This window comes from Pipra filicauda, unplaced genomic scaffold (assembly GCF_003945595.2).
Source record: "Pipra filicauda isolate LSUMZ 115617 unplaced genomic scaffold, ASM394559v2 scaffold441_size551697_pilon, whole genome shotgun sequence".
Taxonomy (NCBI): domain Eukaryota; kingdom Metazoa; phylum Chordata; class Aves; order Passeriformes; family Pipridae; genus Pipra; species Pipra filicauda.
In genome coordinates, this window is record NW_024104578.1 from 24860 (window position 1) to 48768 (window position 23909).

Below are 23909 nucleotides of genomic sequence, written 5' to 3' on the forward strand. Positions count from 1 at the left end.
CGGTCCGGGCCGGGGGTCCCGGGGCCGGTACCGGGGGTGAGGGATCGGTCCGGGCCGGGGGTCCCGGGGCCGGTACCGGGGGTGAGGGATCGGTCCGGGCTCCGGGCCGGGGGTCCCGGGGCCGGTACCGGGGGTGAGGGATCGTCCGGGCCGGGGGTCCCGGGGCCGGTACCGGGGGTGAGGGATCGGTCCGGGCCGGGGGTCCCGGGGCCGGTACCGGAAGGGGGGGGAGGGTGATTGGTCCAGGCCCCGCCCCCGGAGCACCAGCAGCCAATCAGCGGCCGCAGCGCCACGTGACCGCCGCCCGTGCCCGCCAAGATGGCGCTGTCCAGGGCCGCCGCCCGCGGGGCGCTCTGGCGCCTCGGCCCCGCCGCCCTCGGCCCCCGGCGCGGCCGCATGGAGCCGCTGCCCGTGCTGGGGGCGCCCAGGTGAGCGGAGACCGCCCTCCGGGGCAGGCACGGCCCGTGGGACTCAACCTCCTCAGGGGCAGCCGCCAGCACCGCAGCCCTGACCCCCCCCCAAACACCGACCGCAGCCCCCCAAATACTGACCGCGGGCCCCGACCCCTCCCCCTAAAAACACAGACCGCGGGCCCCGACACCCCCCCCCAAAAAAAAAACACAGGCCGCGGGCCCCGACCCCCCCAAAAAACACCGACCGCAGGCCTCGACCCTTCCCAATACCGACCGCAGCCCTGACCCTCCGCCAAATACAGCCTCCATCCCTTACTCCCCTGGTCCTCCCCCGTTACGCCCCCGGTACTGGCCATGGCCCCTCCCTCCCCCGCCGTTGCTCAGGCCCTAGTGCCCCCTCAGTGGCCCCCGTTACTCCACAACCCCCCATTCCTGCGGTGCTGTTCCCTGCCCTGGTGCCACCTGGTTTCCCCCTCCCCGAGGCCCCCGGGCCCTGGTTGATTCCCAGGCCCCGCTCCCCCCCCATCCCTGGCCCGGGGGGGTCTCAGGTCTTCCTCACCTCTCTGGGGGGCTCCCAGCACCCCCTCACCTCTCTGGGGGCATCCTGAGCCCAAAGCTGACCCGGGGGCGGTGGTGCAGGTGCCAGGTGTTCAGATCCCCGGAGTGTCCCCTCTCCTCCCGGGCCACCTCCCGGGCCCTCGTGGCTGCCGTGGCCGCCGTGGCCCGGAGGGTCAACGCCAGGTACGAGCGTTACCTGGAGAGGAGCTTCCCCAGGTTCTACGTCCTGTACAGCACCTTCACCTCAGGTGAGTCCCGAGGGGGAGCCCAAAAGTGGGTCCCAGGAGGTGGGATGTATCCTGCCGCTCCAGGTGGAACAGCAACAGCAGCTGCACCACCCCAGGATTCAGTGCTCTGTCCAACAGGAATCCAGGCGCTGTTCCTGGAGGTGAAGGAGATCGGCAGGATCAGATTCAGGATGTCCCGGCAGCGGCTGAAGGTGCAGCAGCTCCCGTACCGGGACATGGAGCGGCTGCGCCAGGTGAGCCCCCTCCCCATGGAAAAGGGCTGGAATTCCTGGGGGATGCACCTCCTCTGCCTAAACACAGGGACTGGGAGCTGCAGCCACCGCTGGGGCCGTGAACTGCAGGGACTCGCAGGGAGTTTGGGGGGTTTGGTGTCGGATCCTGACTCTCTCCTCCGTCTGGAGGCAGTTCCGCAGGGACGCGCTCAAGGCCATTCCCATTGGGATCATCGCCATCCCACCCTTCGCCAACTTCCTGGTCATCGTCCTGATGTGAGTACTGGGGTCCCTGACCCCCAGATTCCAGGGAATTGGGGTTTTCAGAATGAAGAATCCGGCCACGCTCTCCCTGTCAGGACAAACACCTGGATCCTGAGGAGCCGGGTGCTGGATTTGCTATCCCGGCTTCTGGGGTCGTTGTCTTACCCAAAGAAATCATGGAATCAATTAAAATAATTTAATAAAAGAACTATCAGAGAGACCCTCCCTGGAGTGTCCTCAGCCACGGGCACCTCCATGCACAATCCCTTGGAGTGTCCCTGTCCCCACCAGCTCTTCCGGAACCAGGATAAATCCCCACTAAATCCTGGGATTTTGCAGCTCTGCTGCCCCTCCCGGGGCTCCCAGTCCTGGTTAAGGTCCTTGTCTGTGACCTCAGCTCACGGGGGACATGAGGGAAGGCTCTGTAGGGGCCAGGCTGGATATGTGGGATCAGTGGGATCAGGCTGATGGGGTAAGGTCCTGCCCTGGGCTCCCCACGACCCTGTGGAATAAAATGGAACGCTCCAGGCTGGGGGCAGAACGGGAAAGGACCTGGGGGGGCTGGACGTGAGGCCACAGGCACCTGGCTTGTGTCAGCCACAGCGTGGGGACATGGCCAGCGGTGGCCTTGGCAGCGCCCAGGGCTTTCCTTGGCCTCCTCCACAGCCCAGACCCCACCTGCCCCGTGCCCCCTGTGCCATTCCCTCCCTCAATCCCTCTCTCCTCTCTCACCCCAGGTATTTCTTCCCACGGCAGCTCCTGATCCGGTACTTCTGGACGCCGCAGCAGCAGCTGGAATTCCTGGATGTCTATGATTCCATCCGGAGGGACTCATACCCGGACGTGGTGCAGAGCCTGGCGCTGGCAGCGCAGTCCCTGCCCGAGCCCCGGCCCCGGGAGCTCCTGCAGCAGCTCTGCTCCCAGGTACATCCCCCTCGGTCACACCATCACCCCTTGGGGGGGTTGTCACCTGGCAGAGGTGTCACCTGCCCTCCTGGGGCTCTTGCAGGTGCAGGGAGGTGCCCGGCCCCGCCTGGCCCAGCTCTTGGCCGTGAGGAGTTTGTTCTCGGGGTCTCCACTGATGCTGAACAGGCTCCAGGTGGATCATGTGGTGAGTCCAGCTCAGTGCAGGTGCTGCCCTGCTCAGGTGTGCCTCAAACTGGGGGCTGTGCCCCAAAACCAGTCCACATGTGGATGAAAAGCTGGACAGGTGGCCCTGAAATCCCCCCGTATCCTGGGCTTGTCCCCATCCCATGGGCAGCAGGTGAGGGGGGCTCAGGTGAGACCCCACCTGCAGTGCTGCCTCCAGCTCCCAACATCAGGAGGACATGGAGCTGCTGTGAGTGAACCCAGAGGAGGATTGTGGGAAGGAATTCCTCCCTGTGAAGGTGGGGAGGCACTGGGTGGGATTTCCCAGGGAATGCCCCATCCCTGGAAGTGTTCAAGGCCAGGCTGGATGGGCCACTCGGGCGGGTGGCAGTACTGTGGGTCCCACCCCTGTTTCAGGAGGGGTTGGATATCACCCAGGTGACCTTCCCCTGTGTCTTGCAGAGGGCCCTGAGCCAGGTGCTGTTCCTGACCCCCCACTTACCGGCAGTTCTCCTGCGGCATCGCCTGCTGAGCCACATCCTGGAGATCCGGCACCTGGACCAGGCCCTGCTGCGCCTGGGGCTGGGGCAGCTCTCTGAGGAGGAGCTGCGAGCGGTGAGGACCCTCAGCACCCCCATCCCAGGGCTGTGTCACCCCAGGTGTCACCTTGGGGCACAGGGGGGTCCCCCAGACCCACCCTGGGTGGGTGGCGGTTGCCCTCTCCTGAGAAGGTGTTCTCCCAGCCCATTTCCCACATTGGGATCACACCTGGAGCCACACCTGGGCCCCTCCTCGTGCCATGGCGGGATCCTGGTGTGATGCTGGTGCTCCACGTGCCCACCCTGACCATCTGTGTCTCCCCAGGCCTGTTACCTGCGTGGGCTCAACGCCACCCACCTGGGCCGGGCCGAGTGCTGGGCGTGGCTGGAGCAGTGGCTCCAGCTCTCCTGTGAGCTCCAAGGTACCTGCTGGGGACACACACACAGCGGGGCCCCCCGGCTTCTCTGGGCACAGGGAGTGTCGCTCCTGGGGAATTCTGGGGTGAAAGGGGGACTTCGTCCCACTCTGGGCTGCCAGGTGTGCCTGTCCCACAGAGCTCTGGTGGCAGATTCCATCCCCAGGGGAAAGAAAATGGGAATGGGAGGGAAGTGGGGTGCCCCCATGCCCATCCCAATGCTCCCAGTCTTCCCAGTTCTCATCCCAGTGCTCCCCTAATGCCCAGTGTCCCCTATGTCCACTCCTGTGCCTGCTGCAGGGCCCTGATCTACTCACTGCCCATCCCATGCCCATCCCAGCACCCCCAATGTCCCCCAGTGCCCCTCCCATCCCGGTCCCAGCATTCCCAGTCTGCTCAGGGCTCCCCTGTGCCAGTCCCAGTGCCCCCAGTCTCCGACCCTGCTCCCGTGTTCTTCCAGCTTCCGAAGCTTCTCTCCTGGCCCACAGCATGGTCCTGCTGTCCCTCAACTACAGCCGGCCCTCAGAGTGATGGCCCTGTGCCCCTCACCCGGCCTGGTGCCCCTCACCTTGGCCCTGTGCCCCGACCTGGTGATCCCCAGGCTGGTGCTGCCGAGATCCGGGCGCTTTGCTGAGCCAGCGTCGGGTCCTCACTCCCCTCGGCGCCGTCGGGAGCGGCCGCTGCTGCTCCAGGGCCGAGCACGACCAGGAGACGTGGCTTCGTTATCCCAGTAATTAACTGCATCCCGCTAATTATGGGAGACAGAGGGTGGCTCCCTGGCCCGGGGACGGTTCCGTCGGATCCAGGGACTTTGTGCCGGAGGCTTTTCCCTTGTTTCTTTTCTCCACTGGACAGTCTTAAATGTAACCCCCCACCCCGAAGGGTTCAGAAACGGCCCCAAATCCCCCCTCGGAACCCCCTAAATCCCTGTAAGACCTTCCCAGGAGGATTCTGGGGGTTTGTCTGTCCGGAGCAGGCAGAGGGAGGGAGGGGTCAGGGCTGGGAACATCCCCGAGGGGGGTGGGAAGGGCCGAGTGGGGGGTCCCCGGGCTGCCTCCTCCAAATTCAGCCTCGTTGGAGCTAATTAGACCTTTCCGCCTCTGTGTTTCCCACTGGGCAGTGGCGGCTCCGGGGGCTTCAGGGGGTTAAACCTCCCCCTCCACCCCGCCCTGCATGAGGAATTCCCGAACTTCCGAGGTTTATTAAAGCCCAAAGGAATCAGCGGCTCCGGTGTCTTTTGGGAGGGGGCCTTGGTGGCGCTCTGTCCCTCTGGGAGGGGACACTGGGAATGGGGACACCTGGAAAATGTCCCTTTTGAAGCATTTTTGGGGTATAAAGTGGTAGGACATTCCCCCCCCCCCTTCTCACTGTTTTTTGGGAATTGGTGACTGCTCCCATGAGGAATTCACTGTGAGGGGATTTAACCCCCTTAAAGCCACAACTCACCGTCCAATTTAACCACTTCTTTTTCAACTTAAATACTCCCTTTAAATACAGCGTTATGCAGGGCAGGAAAGGCTGGGGAAAATTAGTAATATTGTGGAGAAGCTTTGGATTCACAACATTTGGGAAACTAAAAATGAGAAAGCCAGTGGGAGCTGGGAGGGGGCTGGGGACACACCCAGATTTCAGGGAGCAGGGGACTTAGAAGCACAGGATCGAGCAGCATTAGTGTGGATTAAATCCAATAAAAGTTATATTAAAAGGCAAAGATCCCCTCAGGTTGCCCCAGGAACAGCGAAATCTGGGTAAAAGTAGAATAAATAAAGCCAAGTGCCGGGTCCTGCACTTTGGCCACAACAACCCCCTGGAGCGCTACAGGCTGGGCACAGAGTGGCTGGAAAGCAGCCAGGCAGAAAGGGACCTGGGGGTACTAATTGACAGGAAGCTCAACATGAGCCAACAGTGTGCCCAGGTGGCCCAGAAGGCCAATGGGATCTTGTCCTGTATCAAAAATAGCGTGGCCAGCAGGAGCAGGGAAGTGATCCTTCCCCTGTACTCTGCGTTGGTGAGGCCACACCTTGAGTATTGTGTTCAGTTCTGGGCCCCTCAGTTCAGGAAGGATATTGAGGTGCTGGAGCGGGTCCAGAGAAGAGCAACACGGCTGGGGAAGGGACTGGAGCATAAGTCCTATGGGGAGAGGCTGGGGAGCTGGGTTGTTTAGCCTGGAGAGAGGAGGCTCAGAGGTGACTCATCACCGTCTATAACTACCTGAAGGGAAGTTCTAGCCAGGTGGGGGTTGGTCTCTTCTCTCGGGCACTCAGCAATAGGACAAGGGGGCACGGGCTTAAGCTCCGCCAGGGGAAATTTAAGTTGGATATCAGGAGAAAATTCTTTACAGAGAGAGTCATCAGGCATTGGAATGGGCTGCCCAGAGAGGTGGTGGATTCACCATCCCTGGAGATTTTTAAACGCAGATTGGACGTGGCACTGAGTGCCATGATCTAGTAAATGGACTGGATTTGGACCAAGGGTTGGACTCGATGATCTCGGAGGTCTTTTCCAACCCAATCGATTCTATGATTCTATGATTCTATAAATCCTGTTACTTCTTGCCTTTTTGGGAAGCATCATCTGTCCCCACACCAGGGGATCCATCGGGAGCTGTCACCACCTCTGGGACACGGGGCTGTGGGGAGCAGCGGGGCTGTGGGGATGGAAGCTACAGGAAATAGGGATTTTGACCTTCAGGCTCTGTCACCCCTCAGCCCGTGTCACCTCTCAGTCAGTGTCACCTCTCATCCCCTGTCACCACATCCTGGGGCCCCGCCAGCCCCGGGGGCGGGGGCGACACGTTCTGCCCCGTCCCCATCCTGGCCCCGGCGGTGCCACGAGCGGGGCCGCGCAGTCCCCAGGGCGCGGTCCCCCCGGCGCGGTCCCCCCGGGACGGGTGGCGATGCTGCCGGGGCGGCGGTGGCGCCGGGCCGGGCCGGCCGTGCCCCTGCGGGCGCTGTTCGGGTACCGGTACCGGGCGGAGAACGGGCGGGAGGTGGCGATGGCCGCGGGGGAGCGGCTGCTGCTGCTCCGCAGGGCCACCCCAGACTGGTGGCAGGTGCGGCGGCCCGGGGACCCCCCCTGGGCGCGACCCTTCTTCGTCCCCGCCGCCTACGTGGCCGAGGAGGAGCCGGGTGACAGCGGGACCCGGAGCCCGCGGACCCCCGGGCAGCCCGCGGGGACGGGGGGGTGGGGCGGGGGGGCACCGGGCTGGGGTCACGGAGCTGATGGGGGAACGGGGTTGGGGGGCACTGGGAGGACGGAGCCGTGGGTTGGGCGCACGGGGCTGGGGGGGCACGGGGAGAAGGGAGCTGTGGGGCTGAGAGGGCACTGGGAGAACGGGCTGGGGGTCCTGGGCTGGGAGTCTGGGTGCCCAAGGCTGGGGGTACACTGGGGCTGGGGGACAGCGGGGACGCGGGGATGGGGATATTGGGGGCACCAGGGGCAGGGGGACACGGGAAACCAGGGCTGGGGCCCGGGGGTGGTGGGAGTGTCTGTACCCCCTCGCCGGCAGCACGGAGGATCATTTTGTGTGGGTGGGTGCCCTCCTCTCTGCCCCCAGGCCTGGGGGGGCGGCAGTGCTGCTCGCCGGAGGACCTGTGTGCCCCCTCCGCGTCCCCCCCCCGCACCGTGGGGACCGGCACCGGCCAACTGGCAGGGGGGGTCACCCCCACCCCCGCGCAGTGCCAGTCCCAGCAGGACACTGGGGTGAGTGGGGGCTGGGTTACCCCCCTGGACACCCTGTGGCCCCCAGACCTGCTCCTCTCAGAGCCCCCCTCCGCAGTTTTACCGGGGCTCCCTGTCCCCCCAGCCCTGCACCCCTGTGCCCCCATCCCCGCGCCCCCCCCTGCAGTCCAACCTCTCCCTCGCCTCTTCCCCCCCCCTCCCCCGCTCCCACTGCGGGGCACCGGAGGAAGTTGGGGGGCGGGGGGAGGGCACCGTGCCGGGAGGGGGGGCATTGGGGGGGCACTTGGGGGCTGGGGAGATACGACAGGGCAGGGGGACGTTGGCGGGCTGGGGGGCAGGATAACGGGGACACGGGGGGGGCACAGCAGGGCTGGGGGTGCGCTGTGGGCATTGCCCGTGTGCCCCCCCCCAGTTCGGGTCCTGCCCCTCAACCCTTTTCCCCCCCCAAGGTGTCTCCCCCGGGACCCACCACGATCTCCCGCAACCCGGACGGGCTGCAGCGGGAGGGGCGGGGGGCCGCGCCCCCCGTGCCGGCCGGGCCCCCTCTGCAGGTTTTGGGGTCCTGGGAGCGGCACCGGGACCCCGAGAGCGGCCGCTGCTTTTTTTACAGCCCCGAGAGTGGCACCAGCTCCTGGAAACCCCCCCGGCTGCATCGGGACCGGGTGGGCACTGGGGGGGGGGGGCACGGAAGGACAGCGGGGGAGGGAGGGAGTAGGGCGCTGCCAGCCCTCCACCAATGGGGTCTGCACCCCCAGCCCCTACATGGCCCCCCCACTGACCACCTCGACCCCTCCAGCTCCCACCCCCGGTCTCCTTTAGCCCCTCCCTACTCCCTCATCGTGCCCTCGTGCCCCCCAATGTCCCCTGTCTTGCTCTCACACCCCCCTTTTGCCCCCCCCCCCACGGCCCCCCAACTTCTCGATTCTCCCAAATTATCCTCCCCCAATATCTTCTCTCTCCAACCCGTGTGACCCCACTACTGCCCCTCCTGACCCCTCCAGTTCCCCGCCACTGACCCCCCCGACTCCCACAATGCCCCCCAGTTCCCTCTCGAGCCCCCCAGTGCCCTCTCGCTGCCCCCCTTGTCCCTGCACAGCCACATTGGTGCCCCAATTAGAGCCAGCGCTAACTATGTGTGGGGGGACAGTCCTGGGGGGTCGGTCCTGGGGTCCTCCGAGGCTGATTGTGTCCCTTGTGTCCCCCCAGGGCCGCCCCCTCCCTGCCGAGTCCCCCACGGACAACGGCAGGACAGAGCCCCGGGGGTGTGGGGGTGAGCTGGGGGATGGGGAGGAGGGGGGCACGCCGGGGGGGCAGGGCAAAGGGGGGTAACGGGGAGCATTGGGGAGGGTGTGGGGGCTCCCTCACACTGTCCCCACCCCAGCAGGTGATCCATGGCGGGAGCCTCGCCCACCACAGCCCTGAGGACTGGGGGGCCGACCTGTGAGTTACCCCAAACTGGGGGGCTGGGGGGTGGCTGAGGTGGTCGGGGGGTGCTGGAGGGGGTCCGGGCAGGGGCGGGGTCAGCCCAGACCCTGTCCCGTGGGAGGTGCCCAAGGCTCGGCAACTGCACAGGACTGAGGTTGCCAAGAAGGGCAGGAGGCTCAGGGGGTCACAGGGGGGAGAAGGGGGTCTACCAGGCTGGGGGTGTGGGGGGGCTCTTGTGCAGGGGCTGTGCCAGGCTGGGGTCCCCACAGAGGTTCTGGGCTTCCTGGGGCTGGGGGGCTGTGCCGGGCTGAGGGGAGGGATCAGACCTGGGGTGCTGCCACTGCCCAACAGGGCTCTGCTGGCATGGGGGGCACACCCGGCTGGGCAGGGTGTGGGTGTGTCCCTCACCTGCTCCCCCAGGAAGAGCTGGGGGGGCTTCTGGGTTCTGCTCCTGGTTGGGAACAGCCCTGTCTCCCACGAGGAGCCCCAGGGGTTGGTACCCCCGGGGGAGGGGGGCATAGGGGTAGGGGGCAGCAGGGGGAAGGGGCTGTGGGGGAGTTTGGGGGGCTGTGGAGGGATCTGGGGAGCTGTGGAGGTACAGGAGGCAGAGCAGCCCTGACAGCCTGTGCCCCCCCCCCAGTGCCCAGGAAGCAGCCCCCCAAGAGCAGCATGGATTCATGGGGGGCTGCCCTGGCCTGAACCCCGACCCCACAGAGCAGGAAGAAGGTCCTCCAGGTGAGTGGGCTGGGACCCCCAGCTGGGGCCACTGAAGTGGGCCCATGGGATGGGACCCCCACAGTGGGACCCCTGGCTGGATCCCTGGGCTGGGGGGATGGGGGTGCCTACACCAGGGGGTTGGGGGGCTCTCCAGAACAGCCCAGGGACTCCCTGCACATATGGGGTCCCCAAAATGTCCCTTGTGTCCTTCCCGGAGGCAGGGTGTGTGTGTACAGACCCCCTTGGGTTAGGGGCACCCCCGGAGCCCCCCGCTGAGGGGGAGCAAGACACCCCTGGAGTGCGGGGGTCCTGTGGGGGTCCCTGCCCCCTCCATCTCCCCCTGCCCACAGCTCTGCCCTGGGACAGGGAACGAGTTCCTGCTGAGGATCTGGGAGTGGGGCTGGGCCAGGGGGGGACAGGGGGTCCCCAGGGCTGGCCCTGTTCTCCTCCCCAGGACCTCTAGACCCCGTGGGCTCACCTAGGGGGGATGGAGCCCTGGGGGAGCTCAGGGGGACGGGGATGAGGCTCTAAGTGGGTTTGGGGGTCTGAGTGGGGAGAGCAGAGCTCACGGCTGGCGTGGCCACGACTGTGACCCCCAGATGGCCTCCCAAGTGCCCCCCAGGCCAAGGAGAAGCAGCAGGCAAGGAGCTGCCTCAGGCTCTTCCAGGCCAAGGGGCCCCAGAGCTTGCAGAGAGGGGGGAGAGGGGGCTCAGCCGAGGTGGGGATCCCCCCAAATCCCCCCCACCTTCGTGTTCCCCCCAAACCTCCTTTGGTCCCCAGACTGGTGGAGGAGGAGGGGCTGAGTGCTCTGTGAGCCTTGGCTGCCTGTCCCCAGTGGGTCACAGTGCCCCCCGCCTTGCCCAGTGTCCCTGCCCTGAGTCACCTGGTGCTCTCAGGGTCCCCACCTTGTCCCTGTCCCCTGTGTCATTGTCCTCCCGAGACCAATCCCAGAACTGCCTCCAGTCCCAGGAACTCCCTCCGGTCCAGTGACTCTTACTGGTCCCAGTGTCCTCTGCCAGTCCCAGTTTCCTTCCCTTCCTTCACACTGCCCTCCCTCCCCCCACCATTCCCTCCTGCACCCCACCATCCCATTTGCCCCCTGCCGGTTCTCTCCATCCCAGTTTGCCCAGTGCCTCCCATCCCCATGTGCCTCAGTAGCCCCATCCCAGTGTGCTCAGTGCCCCTGTGGGACTTTGTAGGGCCTGGGCTTGAGCAGGCACTGGGCTGAGCAAAAAAACCCCTGAATTTTGAGGGATTTTGAGGGGGTTTTGCCTTTCATTCTGGAAAATAATTTTGCTGCCTAGTGGTGCCAGAGCTATGGGACTGAGTGGCACTTTGTGGTGCCCCAAATCCCCCCACAAAGCTGCCCCAGCCCCTCTCTCCACAAATCTGGCTCTTTAGTGCCAGCCTTTACTTTTGGTTTCTTGTCTGCTCCCTTCCCCTTGGGGGGATTTTGGATTCCCCACCTCACCACGTGCCCAACAATGACAAGCCCATCCTGCCTTGCACCAACAATGCTCTTGAAAGCACCACCAGCCCCCTCAGTCCCCCTGCACTGCCACCGCTCACACAACGCCGGGCTGGGTTCACTTCTGGGCCCCTCAGTGCCACAAGCACACGGAGCTGCCCTGCTCCAGCCCTGCAGCTCCTCTCATTCATCTCCCGGCTCGGCTGCAGACGCTGCCCTTGGCCTCATCCAGCCCAGCCCCGACTGCCTGCGGGGACTCCACCACGCTTTGCACAAGCACCGAAAGCAGTCCCGGCACAGCCTCCGCCCGCAGGGCACACACCAGGCCCTGCCTGGGGCTGCCACGCAGGGAGCTGCTGCTGCCCTGGGGCAGCGGGGACGGAGCCTGGGCCGTGTGGCGCAGCAGGGTCAGGGGCCCAGGCAGCTGCCAGGCGGCAAGGCCTGAGCCCCGAGCCAGCAGCAGCACCGGGCCCTGCCCACGGTGCTCCCGCCCAAGGCTGGGCCCTGCAGGCAGGGGCAGAACCCCCTCCCTGGGGCGGCCTTGCTGCCCCGGCCCTCGGCCGGCCCAGCCTCTCCCTGTGCGCGCTCCCCACAGCACAGGCCGCACCGGGGCATTTGCTGCGGGGGCCCTGCAGAGCTCCCCCGAGGGAACACCTCCTCTGGGAGGTCACGGCCTATCCTCTCCATTCTGGAATGGCCCCTGGCAACCAAAGAACCAGCGCCCCACAGCCCCACGGTGTAGCCCCACCCCTGTGCCATGGGCCTCCAGGGCTTCCCGTGACAAAGCACCCCCTCCAAACCCTTGTCAGGTATGAAATTGGCTGACAGGGCTCACGGATGCTTTTAGGAAATAGGTACAAGCTTTTCTTGAATACTGGGGGGTCATTTTTTTAATTATTAGTGTTTAGAGTTATCCATTTGAGGGTAGGATGTCCTCTAGGCCACTGTTTTGTTCCATTTTGAGTGAGAAATATTTTTCAAAGAAATGGGATGGAGTTGAAGTTGTGTGTGTTGGCAAGAAGGGATTTCAGTTCAGAGAAATCAATCCAATGGAAGAGTCAGAAGATCTCTCAGTTCTGTGGGATGTGAGTGTGACACCAGTGGTGTGGAATAAGAGGTGGAGATTGTGTTGGGTGTGGCTGAGCTGCAGTTCCTCTTCCCACAGCCCCCTCCCAGTGCTGGGCTCTGCAGGGGGAGCTGGCAAGGGGTAGAGAACATGACCCTGTTTTGGCTCCTGCTGGGCAGGGCTGGCACAGCATCAGTGCTGTCTCCCAACATTCCCCCCATCCAGGGGCTGGGGGTGGGCACAGCCAGGCCAGCTGAGCCCAATGAGCCCAAGGGATATTCCAGCCCCTGTGCCCATGGCAGCTCAGATAGAAAAGCTGAGGGAAGGAGGAGAAAAGGGGGCAGTGGTTATTCCCAGAGTTTGCCTTCTGGGAAGTGCCGCACCATGCTGAGGCGAAGGACAAAATAAACCTTTTTTTTTTTGGCGGTGAGGGGGGAAGATGTTTTTAGGGCTTCCTGAGGCCCTTGGGGAGAGTGACAGGAATGTTCCGTTGGTGCCTTTCCAGACCGGCTCCCTCTGAGCTGCCCCTGCAGGGGGAGAGGTTCCCGAACCCACTGCTCTGAAAACCTTCCAAGGCCTTTGCAGAACCACTGCTTGGGGTTGAATTGTGTTTTCTGCTCCTTGCAGGCTCAGCTGACCACAAACAGGCCTTTTTTGTGTCCACCAAACCTGTAAATCGTTGCCCTTTAAAGTAACAAGTCAGCATCGGCTGATTGCGAGAGATTTGTTGTGCCCACATAATATGTGGTATGTTTGTACTGCCAAAACCTCCAGTGCGACATCCCTCTCACTTCAGACCTTGTGCAGTGAAATAAACCTTTTCTCCTGCTTTAATGTGACAAGAAGGATGAGGTGTCCAAGCCATGACGTGAATCTCCCAAGTATTATCAGCGTCAATGATTCCAGGGAGCACAAGAAGACCTGCATGAGTTGTGGATGAGCACCCTAACAAAAATGCGCTGTAACCGTTCCCTAGCGGTCCCCAAACCCCCGTGGGGAGTAACTGCACAGCTGTATCAGTTAACAAGACTGACTGGGAGATGACCAGGTCCACTCCGGCACTCCCTGTGGTGGCTGGCAGAGAGCAGGGACACGGGGCCGGAGGAGGCGGCGGTGGAAGTGGATGTGCGGGGCCGGGCTGAGCGCTGGATTTGTGGGCGCGGCAGAAGCGGTGGCACAGGGTGAGGGGTTTAGCAGGGCTGTTCCCGAGGCACCTTGTGGTGAGTCATTGTCAGCAGGAGGCAGATATAAATCTGCTCTTTTTCAGAATCGACCCAGGGTGGGTCAAGAGGATCACTGGGGTTTGAGTCTCGGGTTGTGAGCGGGAATTGTTTCTCTTTAGAATCATTCTTTGCGAGGGGTGCACCCACCAAAGAAAGTAAATCAGTTCCATTTGTAGCTTACAGGTGGCTTAATGCCGAAAACACCTGTTGCCATGTTGACAATAAATTTAAAGCTTTTTCACCTGGCTTCTGCCTCAACTCTTCCCCAATTCGCTTCCATACAGCAACATTCAAGTTTCCCTCTAGAGGAAACCAGGAGCAATTGTCACGTACCCAAACTAGCAGCGTTACCAATGACAACTGGCAGACATTACTGCCGTATATCTTTAATATCTTTGTGAGTATCTCCATCTGATTTTTTTGTTCCTGTGTTAGTGATTCCCATGGTTCCCAGCTGCTCACCTGCTGTCCTGCAAAGGTGATGGACACACACAGTCAAATCCTGTCCCGGGTCGCTGTCCTGGTTCAGCTGGGCTATGCCACTGGAATTCCGGCTATATTTTCTGGATTAATTTTGCGTGCTCCACTTCGGCGACATTTGTGGCATACTGGGGCATGGACCCCAAGGAGTGTGGCATAATGGAATAATTTATTGCAGTTCCTTCACGGTTTATATACCATGTTACATCAGCAGTAAATTCCTCTTGGTAATTTTTCTCTGTATCTGCTTTTTAGTTAAGCATTCACTGTCCATGAGAAACATAGTCCCAAGCAATTTCCCACACACAAGGATACATCTCACCACATCCGCATTTATCTTGCCAAGTTCCCCTTCTGAGTTTCTCCCAGGGTCATAGAATCTCGGTTCCCTACAGGTTTTCACAGCAGTGGGGTCGGGAACCCCTCTCCCTGCAGGGTCAGTTCAATCCAGTGTAGTGGGTTGGCTCTGACTGGAGGCCAGGTACCCACTAAAGCTGCTCTCTCAGTCCCCTCTGCAACTGGGCAGAGGAGAGAAAATATAACGAAGGGTTGATGAGTTAAGGACTGGGAGAGATCATTCACTGATCATCATCATGGGCAAAACAGACTCAAAGTGGGGATATTAAATAAATATATTATCAACAGAATCAGAACAGGAGAATGAGAAGTAAAATAAATTTCAAAACCACCTTTCCCCACCCCTCCTTCCTTCCAGGTTCTCCCTCCTCCCCACCCACTGCTGCAGGGGGACAGGGAATGGGGGTCACGGTCAGTTGCTCTTCCTGTCGCTGCTCAGGGAGAGGAGTTGGAGTCCTTCCCCTGATCCCGTGGGGTCCCTCCCACGGGAGAGAGTTCTTCACCAACTTCTCCAACGTGAGCCCATCCCACGGGCAACAGTTCTTCCCAAACTGCTGCAACATGGGTCATTTTTCCATGGGGTCAGTCCGTCAGGCTCAGGCTGCTCCAGCGTGGGTCCCCCACAGGGCCACAGGTCCTACCAGGAAAACTCCAGCATGGGCTCCTCTCCCCACGGGTCAGCAGGTCCCTGCCAGGACCCTGCTCCAGCAGGGGCCTCCCACGGGGTCCCTGCCTCCTTCGGGCACCCCCTGCTCCGGTGTGGGTGGATCTCTGCACTCCCGCGGTGCCCTGTGGGCTGCAGGGGCACAGCTCCTGCCCATGGTCTCCTCCTCCCGCCCTGCCCTCGGCGCCTGCAGGGCTGGCCACACGTTCTCACTCTGCTCTTCTCGGGCTGCAATTTCATCTGCCCAATCACTTTTTTTTCTCCTTCTTAAATATGTTATCACAGAGACGTTTCTGTCACTCCTGATGGGCTCGGCCTTGGTGGGTCCATCCTGGAGCTGCTGGAATTGGCTCTGTTGGACATGGGGGAAGCTTCTGGAAGCTTCTCAAAGAAGCCACTCCTGTAGCCCCCCCTGCTACCAAAACCTGGCCATGCAAACCCATATACATAGATGTATATTAATATATGTATGTAATTCATTTATTATATAATATCTAATATCTATTTATATTCTTATGTAATGATATGAATATATAATATATAAATGTTATAACTCTCTATATAATATAAATACTATATAAAAATATATTAAAACATATAAATATCTGTAAAATATATTAAAATAAATAAAATAGATAAATATATTTATATTCAATAATATTTTAATATATTTTATGTGCAATATAATAATTTTATGATAAATTACAGTTTATATATTTCTATTTATGTAAATGTATTTTCTATTTATATTATATAATACTTTATTTTTTATTTTATAATATTTTATCCTTAGAAATATTTTATATATCTATTTTATAAATTTATTTGTAAAGTGTAAATAACAATCTCAGAAGCCATGTATTGGTTTGATAATAAATCAATTATAGAGGAAATTTTTCAGTTCAGTCTTGATTTTTCAGTAGGTCTTTTTCCTTTGGGGAATTTCTAAAATATTCTAAAATTGAAAAAACTCTGTTAAAATAAATATTTTTTCTGATCCTTTGACCAGTATAATTTAATATTTATTGATTTCATATGGAATAATTAACTTCATCTTTTTTTTCAACAAGATCGAAGAAGGAGGAGGTGGGAGGCAAATGCTCCCTAAAATTTAATTTTAAAAAGTTTTAATGAATTAATTTTTAAAAAATATTTTAAAAAAATTATTTACATTTATTGAAGAAAAAGGAATTAAAATTGTAAAGGAAATGTAATTAAAGTTTTTAAATTAATTTTAAATTCAAGTTTTTAAATTCTACAGAGAATGCAGATGGGAAAACTGGCGTTCTCGTTTATTTCACCCTCATTTTGTAGGACTTTTTTTGGGAAAACCAAAGAATTCTCCAGGAAAAAATGGATTTTGGGGTTCTGCCCCCTCCCTCCACCAGACACAGCAGGACCCCGGTGAGTTGCTGGCCCTGCTCGCCCTCGGTGCCCACCTGGTGCCCCCTCACTGTGCCCGGAGCCGGTGTGGAATTCCTGGAGCAGCTGGATGGCAAACGGCACCCGGGGGGGGTCTGGGCTGCTCCCAGCCCCCTGACCCCTCTCACCTCTCTGGGGACACCCCCCTCCCCCAGGAAATTTGAGGTCTCCCCAGATTCCTGTCTCACTCCCTTCAAAAATTTGGGGTCTCCCCAAATCTTTTCTCTCTCCCCCCAAAATTTGGGGCATTCCCAAATCCTTGTGTTCCCCCTAAGCTCCCTGGGTCCCCTCAGATCTCTGGGACACCCCTCCCAACATTCCAGGACTCCCAATCCCTCTCCACCCTCCAGTTCTGGACTGTCCCAGGGACCCCCCATCCCAGATTCCACAGAATTTTTGGAGAAAACAGGAAATTCAGTCAGAAAATGCCATGTTTTTGCACAGTTTTGCCATGTGGTTTCAGAAAGGGATAAAGGTCATGCCACAAAAAGCAAAAATATGGGAAAACCCACCAAATCCAAGCATTGCCCTGCATTCCAAGTTGCTGCTATTGCATTTTGTGGGATTATTTAGGGGAAAAACACCAGGAAAAATCTTTGGGGAGGAATTTTGGGATCCAGCCCAAAGTCCAGCATAGGTCCCTCCCTATGCTGGACACGGCGGGACCCTGGCGAGTTCCCGGCATTGCTCAATCCTGGCACTGACCCCAGTGACCACCCGGGTCTGTGCCCAGCCAGTGACCCCCACACTGTGCTGGAATCCATCACGGAATTCCCGGCGGAGCTGGGCAGTGAATATCACCTGGAGGTCACGCCGGCGTCCCCGGAGCACCGCGGTGCATTCCGAGCGCGCCGGCACCTCCTCCTGCACCTCGTGGGGCCCGTGGGACACGAACTTAGCGATGCTGGCCCCGCCCACCCACGGCAGGGAGGTGGCGTTGGCCGCAGCCCAGCCCGTCCCGGTGAGGACCAACGGGGCCGCCCGGAGCGTCCCGCGCACGGTGGCCAGCGCGGGGTGATCTGAGCGCCACGTGTGCTCCGTCTCCGTGGCCTCTTCCAAGAAGGTGGACCCTGGGGCTGCCCCACAGCCTTCGTTCTGCACCAGAGCCTCGGCCAAGACCACGTCCTCAGAATGTTCCAGTGCCGTGCTCAGGTTGTAGGCGACGCCCACGATGGAGATGTCGGACGGGCCCGTCTTGACCACCAAGACTTGATACCACTTGTACCAAACCTCCTCCCCCCCCAGTGCCACGAAAAGCGCCCGGTGCTCCTTGGAGACCTTTCCCAGCCCATCCCGGCTCCGCCCCACGAAGACGTCAACCGATGGGCAACTCTCCACAGCATTTTCTGGGACGGTGCCAAAGGAATCATCCACCCAATCTAAGGCCTCAAAGCCGCCGGCGTTGACCAAGATGTTGAAGTTGGAGGTGTGCTTCTCCTGTCCCCTGTTTGGGAAGGAGCAATAGGGGCCCCTGACGGGATCGTAGGAGCCGGAATTGCAGCCGAGCTCCATCGTGGAACAGATGAATTCCAGGTGCCCGGTATGGCGGTTCCAGCTGGAGACGGCGTCGGGGGGAAGGCGGCCTTGGAAGGGCTCCCACTTGAGGTGGGAAGGGGGGCCCTGGTCTCGCTTTCGGATGGGAGTGTCTGAGGAGGTAATGGGGGGGTTTGAAAAAAGGGGAGGAGTTTTTGGGAAAAGGAGGGAATTCTGTCCCAGACTGGAGAGTGGGAGAGGCCAGAGGGATGTTCTGGAAGAGGTGGGTGAGGTTGGGTTGGAATTGGGGTCAAGGGTCAGTGACTGGGCTACTGGGAGGGGACAGGGGACACTGGGAGAGGATTGGGGGGCACTGGGATAGACTGGGAGAGGGAGGAACTGGGTCACTGGGAAGGGATTGGTGGGCACTGTGAGGGACTGGAATATACTGTGAGGGAACTGGGATGTACTGAGCGGGGAACTGGGATCACTGGGAGTGAATTGGGAGGGGCTGGGCATGAAATGGGATTTATTGGAAGGGGAACTGGGGTCACTGGGAGAGGACTGGGGGGCACTGGGATAGACAGGGTTGGGACTGGGATATGCTGGGAGGGAACTGGGATATAATGGGAGGGGATTGGGGGAACTGGAAGGCATTGGGACATACTGGGAGGGAGGGAACTAGGAGGGACTGGAAGGGACTGGGAGGGCCCAAGACTCACTGAGGGCATCCAGGAGCCTACTTCCTGGCACTTCCACGGCTGGAATTCCCAGAATTCCCAGAATTCCAAGGCCAAGCAAGAGGAGGAAGATCTGGGGGGGGAACCATGGGAGGCGTCACCTACTCCCATCCCAATTACAACATCCCAAATTCCTCTTTTTCCACTGACATTTTAGGATGAAATCCCCCAAATTCCTTGATTTTGGATTTAATTCAATTAATTTCATTTAATTTTGAATTTTTTAAGAATTAAAATTTTCTGGCTCTGGGAAAAAATCCCTTTTTTTGCCCCGAAATGCTACAAAATTCCCAAAAGATCTTTAAATCCTGAGCCCAGCCATACCTGGAGCAGTGGCATCATGGATCCACTGGAGTCTGTGGGAAAATCTGAAATTTAAAAAAAAACCCATGAATTTTAGCAGCCCTGGGGCCATGACCCCTCGAAATCCACATTTTGGGGTCCCCATTCCCAAGTTTCACATTTTGGGGTCTCCCCATCCAAATTTTGGGATCCATCCCTCAAAAATTTGGGATCCCCCCTTCCAAAAAACCCCATTTTGGGGCTCCCCATCTCTAAATGTTGGGATCTCCCTTCCCAAAATCCAAATCTTGGGATTTCTTGTTTCCCAAATTCCATATTTTAGGGTTCCCCAAATCCCAGGTCCATATTTTGGTGTTCCCCCTTTTCAAACTCCACATTTTGGGGTTCCCTCCCTCCAAATTTTGCATTCCCTTCCCAAATCCAAATTTTGGGGTTGCCAGACTCCATATTTTGTGGTCCCCCCTCAAACTCCAAATTTTGGGGTCTCCAATTCCCAAATTCCATGTTTTGGGTTCCCCTGTTCCCAAACACCAAAATGTGAGGTTCTTTTGTTCCCAAAATGCACATTTTGGGGTCTCTCTCTCTAAATTTTGGGATCCCCCTTCCCAAAATTGACATTTTGGGATTCTCCACTTCCCAAATACACATTTTGGAGTTCCTCAGTTCCGAATTTTGGGATCCCCTCCCCCAAACTCCTCATTTTTAGACTGCTAAATTCCCAGATCCACGTTTTGGGCTCCCCCCCCTCCAAATTTCGGGGTCTCACCTCCCAAAAATCAACATTTTGGGGCTCCCCAGCTCCATATTATGGGGTCCCTCCTTACCTCTGATCCGGTTTCCATGTAAATCACTTTTTTTTGGTTGTTTTCAGTCCTTCCGAGCTGCTTTCTGTGACATTTGAGCCCTGAAAAGTCCCCCCAAAAACAGGAAAAACATCAAAAAATGTAAAAAATAAAAAAGGAAGTGGGATTTTGTGGGAGATTTTTCTGCATTTTGGGGACTTTTCACTTCACTTTTCAGGGGTTGTTTTTAAATTTGAGTCCCAGAATTGTCCTGGAGCCCCAAAACACGGCTTGGAAATAGGAGTTTTTGAGGAAAATCCCCATAATTCCTGTTTTTCCCTTTGGTGAATTAAAAAAAAATAACATTTTTTAGGAATAATCTTTGTTTTCTTCTCAAAAGTGGCAAAGTCTCTGGGGCCCCAAAAATCAACTCAAAGACCACAAGATCAGCCAAGGACCCAAAAAATGACCCCAAAGACCCCAAAACTCAGCCCAATGATCTCAAAAATGAGGCAAAAATGAGGCAAAAGACACCCAAAATCAGGTCAAAGACCTGGAAAATGAGCTAAAAGACCCAAAAAATAGTCCCAAACACCCCAAGAGTGAACCCAAAGTACCCCAAATCAGCCTAAAGACCCCCTAAATAAGGCAAACCCCCCCCAATCTGTCCAAAGACCTCCAAAATGATCCAAAATACCCATCTAATCAGCCCCAAACCCCCCAAAATCAGCCCAAAGAACCCCAAAATGAGTCTTAAGTCCCCAAAATGGGCTAAAATATGCCCAAAAATTCACCCAAACACCCCAAAATTGAGCCAAAACACCCACAAATGAGCCCAAAGACCCAAAAAATCAGCCTAAATCACACAAGAAATGGGCTCAAAAACCCCCAAAATCAGCCCAAGGACCATGAAAATGAGGCCAAAGACCCCCCAAATCACTGAAACATACAAACGTGAGCCAAAAGACCCCAAAATCACCTGGAGTCACCTGCCTGCACCTGCAGGTCTGTTTGTGTGGACACGGATCGGTCTGGAGTGGGAAGGTGCAGGATCTGGGCAGGATCTGCTCCGGTGGCCTCTCCACTCGCCAAGCCAGGACCTGGGAGAGGGGGGCTTTGGAGGGGGCAAAAGTGAGGAAAATATGGAAAAACATAGAAATAAAGAGAAGGGAAAGTCCAAGGGCAGGGCAAGGGGGGGAACAGCCCTGGAGCCCCCTCGAGCCCCCAGGATCCTCCTGGGGTGCCCCCCAGGGCACAGGTACCCCTGGGAGGCTGCACCAGACCCTGGTCAGCCCAAAATCTGAGGCCACCAGTGAAGGAACCGTGACCCCTGTGCCCACCCAGCTGTTCCCCGTCCCTAGGACCCCCATTCCCGTGGTAACCCCATTCCCCAGGTCCCCCTCCCTGGCACCTGCATCCCAGGACTCCCATTCCCTGGGACCTCCATTCCCTGGGACTCCAATCCCCTTAATCACATCTCCTGGGTCCCCCATTCCCCCAGAACCCCCAATCCAACAGGGTTGCCCACTCTGCCCTCCCATGGTTACAACTCAGGACTTTTCACCATATTTGCCCACAGAACTTTCCAGCTCTGCCCCCTTCCTTCCCATTGGTTGATGAATTTCAGTGTCATTACACAATCACTGCAAATAGTCCCCAAAACCACCCAGATTTGGTGCAACCTTAAAATTAATAATTCCGGGATGTCCCTGTGACATCCATGTGTAGAGGGACACACCTGGCACAGGTGCCTGGGGGTGCTGGAGCCCAGCCAACGTGGGCAAGATCCCAGTGGCAGCTTCAGGTGGTGTCCTGGAGGGTAGGAAGCGACTGGAATGGGCAAAATTAAGTGGGAAAGGGCAAGAATGGGTGGGAATGTGGGGAATGGGGATGATCCTTGACCTCTCAAAGGACTCAGGGCCCTCACTGGGGCCAGGGGGCAAACTGGTCTGACTGGGGGAGACTGGGTGTGCAGGGAGCCCAGTGGGCCTTTATACAACTTTATCCCACAGGATTAAGGATGTGATATGGTTTGAAGCTGGCTCCCTGCCAAGTCTCCAAACCTTACCACCAGAAGTCCCCCTCCCTCCCCCCCAAAACCTCAGGGAGAAGAGGGAGAAAAAAAACTAAGAAAACCCAAAACGAGAGAGAGACAACCAAAGTGAGATATATAAATATATTTACACTTATATACAATTAAAATATACAATTTCTCAAGGGAAAGGGAAGGGGGAAGGGAAAGGGAACAAAACTAAAATAAAATATATATATCCCAATTAGTGACCCAATATCTAACAACTAAAAGAGTTAGCAAAGAAAATATCTCACTACTCTCCTGGGACAACCGAGAGTCGCTCCGGAACGATCGCCGGCAACCTCCGTCTCCCAAGGTTGGCAAGGCCCAACCAGGCCTCGCTCCCCAACAGGACAGACTCAACAGCAGGGAACCTGCACCTCCAAGCCACCAGAAGGAAAGAGAGCGAAGGCCTCTCCTCCTTTCTTCTTATAGCCTGGCTTACGTAAAAATCGTAGGGAATACTGAGTAAATCTGGACCCTTCCTTGGTTACAAACTGGTCACCAAGGAAGGCCTAGCCCAAACCACCACAGGATGGCAAAGCAAATACATTTATATAAATATATAGGATTTATTCTGATAATGATTAGACAAAAAGACCTTAATTAGAATTATTTACTACACCATGTAGGAGCTACAACTATTAGTAGAGTATAGAGCACTAGGAAGCAATATTGAAGCAATTATAGTAAAGCTGGTAAAATCAAGTAGAGCTTGATGTGACTCACCCAGACCAACAATTGTGGGTAAAGGAGTGATCTTGAGGGGTGTCCCCACTCCGAAGAGGAATCTCCACACTCCAAGAAGGAATAATTCAGAAGATCCTTCCATTAAAATTTGGGCTTTTATAGTATTGTTACAATCTGCTTAAATGTTGCAGAAAGAACTTCAGATTCGAATATTCTCTTGAACAAAATTAAAACTCACACAAGTTATCCGTTGATACCAAAACTGATTTTATTAATTGCTAAGAGATGCAAAGAGAAAGAGGAAAAAATAAGAAAAGGTTGGAAAATGCTAAGATTACTTCTAGAAGCAGAGAAAAGATACCACCAAAACTACCTTTCTGCCAAGTTGGGGGGGGAGAAGCAGTTTCTGCCCTTTTTTTTCTCTGTCTCTGCTGCTTTTCGATGTTATCTCTTTAGCTAGGGGGGGGGTGTTAGCAGTTTTAGTTCTCTGGAATGCAGCCAGGATGTGTGGTTTCCCTGCTCATGCTGAGCCATGTCCCAGGCCGTGCAGGGTCCTGGTTCAGCCACACCTTTCGACCCCCAGAAATATGGTCAGGGTGGAAGGATAAGATACAACTCATGCAGGTGGCACGGTGGGTCTCAGTCCACTCCAGGCCAGCAGTTCCAGTCTCCAGTGGCAGCATCTGCTGGTAGAGGAAAGGTGAGGGGGAGGTGGGGAGAGATTCTCAGCTTCAATAACCAGTTCTCTCTCCCTTTCCTCTCTCCTTGATTTTCCAAAATTTTCCCTCAACTTTTCTAGTGTTCAAAGAAGGTTGTACGTGGTTTCTTGGCACGTAGCCCTATGCAGATGTCTGAGGAGATATGATAACCATAAACAACAGCAGGATCTTTTGGCAGGAAAGCTCCGGCAGGAAGCTCTGGTGAGAACTTCTGGCAGAAAGCTGACAGAGAATTTTTGGTAGGAAGTTTTGACAGGCAGAAACAATGGCAAAACATTATTTCTGGCATTTCTATATTATCTGTGTGTTACAAGTATAAAGTGCAAGTCTGTCAGTCAGGTGTGTCCAGGTTGTGCCAGCTCAGCAGCTTTGGAGAAGTTCTCAGTGGTGTCACTTGTTCTTCCTTTATTTGGTGATTTTCCCAGCTCTGCCACATCTTCATTCTCAAATTTTGGATCAATGAGTCCAGTTGGTTCCAGCATCACTCGACCTCAAGAGCAGCAGGACCCCACTTCTCCATTCCCCAGTGAGGGCTTTGCAAATATTGCATTGAGTTGTTTTTCCCCATTCCAAGCTACAGGTTCCCTGGGATGCCACATTGGATAAACCAGTTACACCAGTTCCGTTGGAGAATAAAACCAGTTAAAACAGTTATATTGGAGAATACAGTTATATTGGAGAATAGTTACACCAGTTCCAATAGAGAATTAAACCCAGATACAACAGGGCTTTACGGAAACAAAGGTACCCTGGGACCTTTCAGAACCCCATGGAATCAAGGCCTCATTTTGACATTGAGGGGCCTAATGGAATACAGGGGTCCATTGTGACACTGCAGAATGTCATGGGGTCATTTTGACATTGTGGAACCTCATGGAATCAAGGG

At 56.9% G+C, this 23909-nt stretch overlaps 3 protein-coding genes across 5 annotated transcripts; 2 read left to right on the plus strand and 1 right to left on the minus strand.

Moving 5' to 3' along the window:
- Positions 1-232: 232 nt before the first annotated feature.
- Positions 233-4960, plus strand: LETMD1 (LETM1 domain containing 1). Of its 3 annotated transcripts, none has more exons than XM_027713994.2 (9): positions 233-428; positions 1053-1219; positions 1322-1452; positions 1621-1707; positions 2452-2619; positions 2705-2806; positions 3247-3399; positions 3649-3745; positions 4200-4960. In XM_027713994.2, the coding sequence occupies exons 1-9, from the start codon at positions 319-321 to the stop codon at positions 4268-4270; spliced, it is 1086 nt and encodes a 361-aa protein (XP_027569795.1). In that variant the 5' UTR covers positions 233-318; the 3' UTR covers positions 4271-4960. The 3 variants fall into 3 exon arrangements, with proteins under 3 accessions (XP_027569795.1, XP_027569793.1, XP_027569794.1); XM_027713992.2 differs by having other exon boundaries at positions 238-428; positions 1625-1707; positions 2433-2619; XM_027713993.2 differs by having other exon boundaries at positions 240-428; positions 1337-1452; positions 1625-1707; positions 2433-2619.
- A 1248-nt stretch (positions 4961-6208) lies between these two features.
- On the plus strand, positions 6209-13565 carry LOC113984178 (rho GTPase-activating protein 9-like). The gene is made up of 6 exons (XM_039385852.1): positions 6209-6927; positions 7296-7441; positions 7870-8082; positions 8802-8860; positions 9486-9580; positions 12724-13565. Exons 1-6 carry the CDS (start codon positions 6636-6638, stop codon positions 12789-12791), a joined length of 873 nt encoding a protein of 290 aa, XP_039241786.1. The 5' UTR covers positions 6209-6635; the 3' UTR covers positions 12792-13565.
- A 3090-nt stretch (positions 13566-16655) lies between these two features.
- Positions 16656-21588, minus strand: LOC113984186 (natterin-3-like). The gene is made up of 6 exons (XM_027713990.2): positions 21279-21588; positions 20520-20654; positions 19583-19662; positions 18780-18823; positions 18438-18528; positions 16656-17888 (listed from the first exon to the last, which is right to left on the minus strand). The coding sequence occupies exons 4-6, from the start codon at positions 18795-18797 to the stop codon at positions 16888-16890; spliced, it is 1110 nt and encodes a 369-aa protein (XP_027569791.1). The 5' UTR covers positions 18798-18823; positions 19583-19662; positions 20520-20654; positions 21279-21588; the 3' UTR covers positions 16656-16887.
- Between the last annotated feature and the right edge of the window lie 2321 nt (positions 21589-23909).

Excerpts from the sequence above, each read along its gene's own strand:
- LOC113984186 (XM_027713990.2), bottom strand. Across the intron at positions 17,889-18,437 it reads TAGGCTCCTGGATGCCCTCA|ACACTCCCATCCGAAAGCGA; the intron begins GTGAGTCTTGGG and ends TTACCTCCTCAG.
- LETMD1 (XM_027713992.2), top strand. The coding sequence starts at position 319 with ATGGCGCTGTCCAGGGCCGCCGCCCGCGGGGCGCTCTGGCGCCTCGGC. Across the intron at positions 1,708-2,432 it reads TTCCTGGTCATCGTCCTGAT|GTATTTCTTCCCACGGCAGC; the intron begins GTGAGTACTGGG and ends CTCTCACCCCAG. Across the intron at positions 2,807-3,246 it reads GGCTCCAGGTGGATCATGTG|AGGGCCCTGAGCCAGGTGCT; the intron begins GTGAGTCCAGCT and ends TGTGTCTTGCAG.
- LOC113984178 (XM_039385852.1), top strand. The coding sequence starts at position 6,636 with ATGCTGCCGGGGCGGCGGTGGCGCCGGGCCGGGCCGGCCGTGCCCCTG. Across the intron at positions 7,442-7,869 it reads AGTCCCAGCAGGACACTGGG|GTGTCTCCCCCGGGACCCAC; the intron begins GTGAGTGGGGGC and ends TCCCCCCCCAAG. Across the intron at positions 8,083-8,801 it reads CCCGGCTGCATCGGGACCGG|CAGGTGATCCATGGCGGGAG; the intron begins GTGGGCACTGGG and ends TCCCCACCCCAG.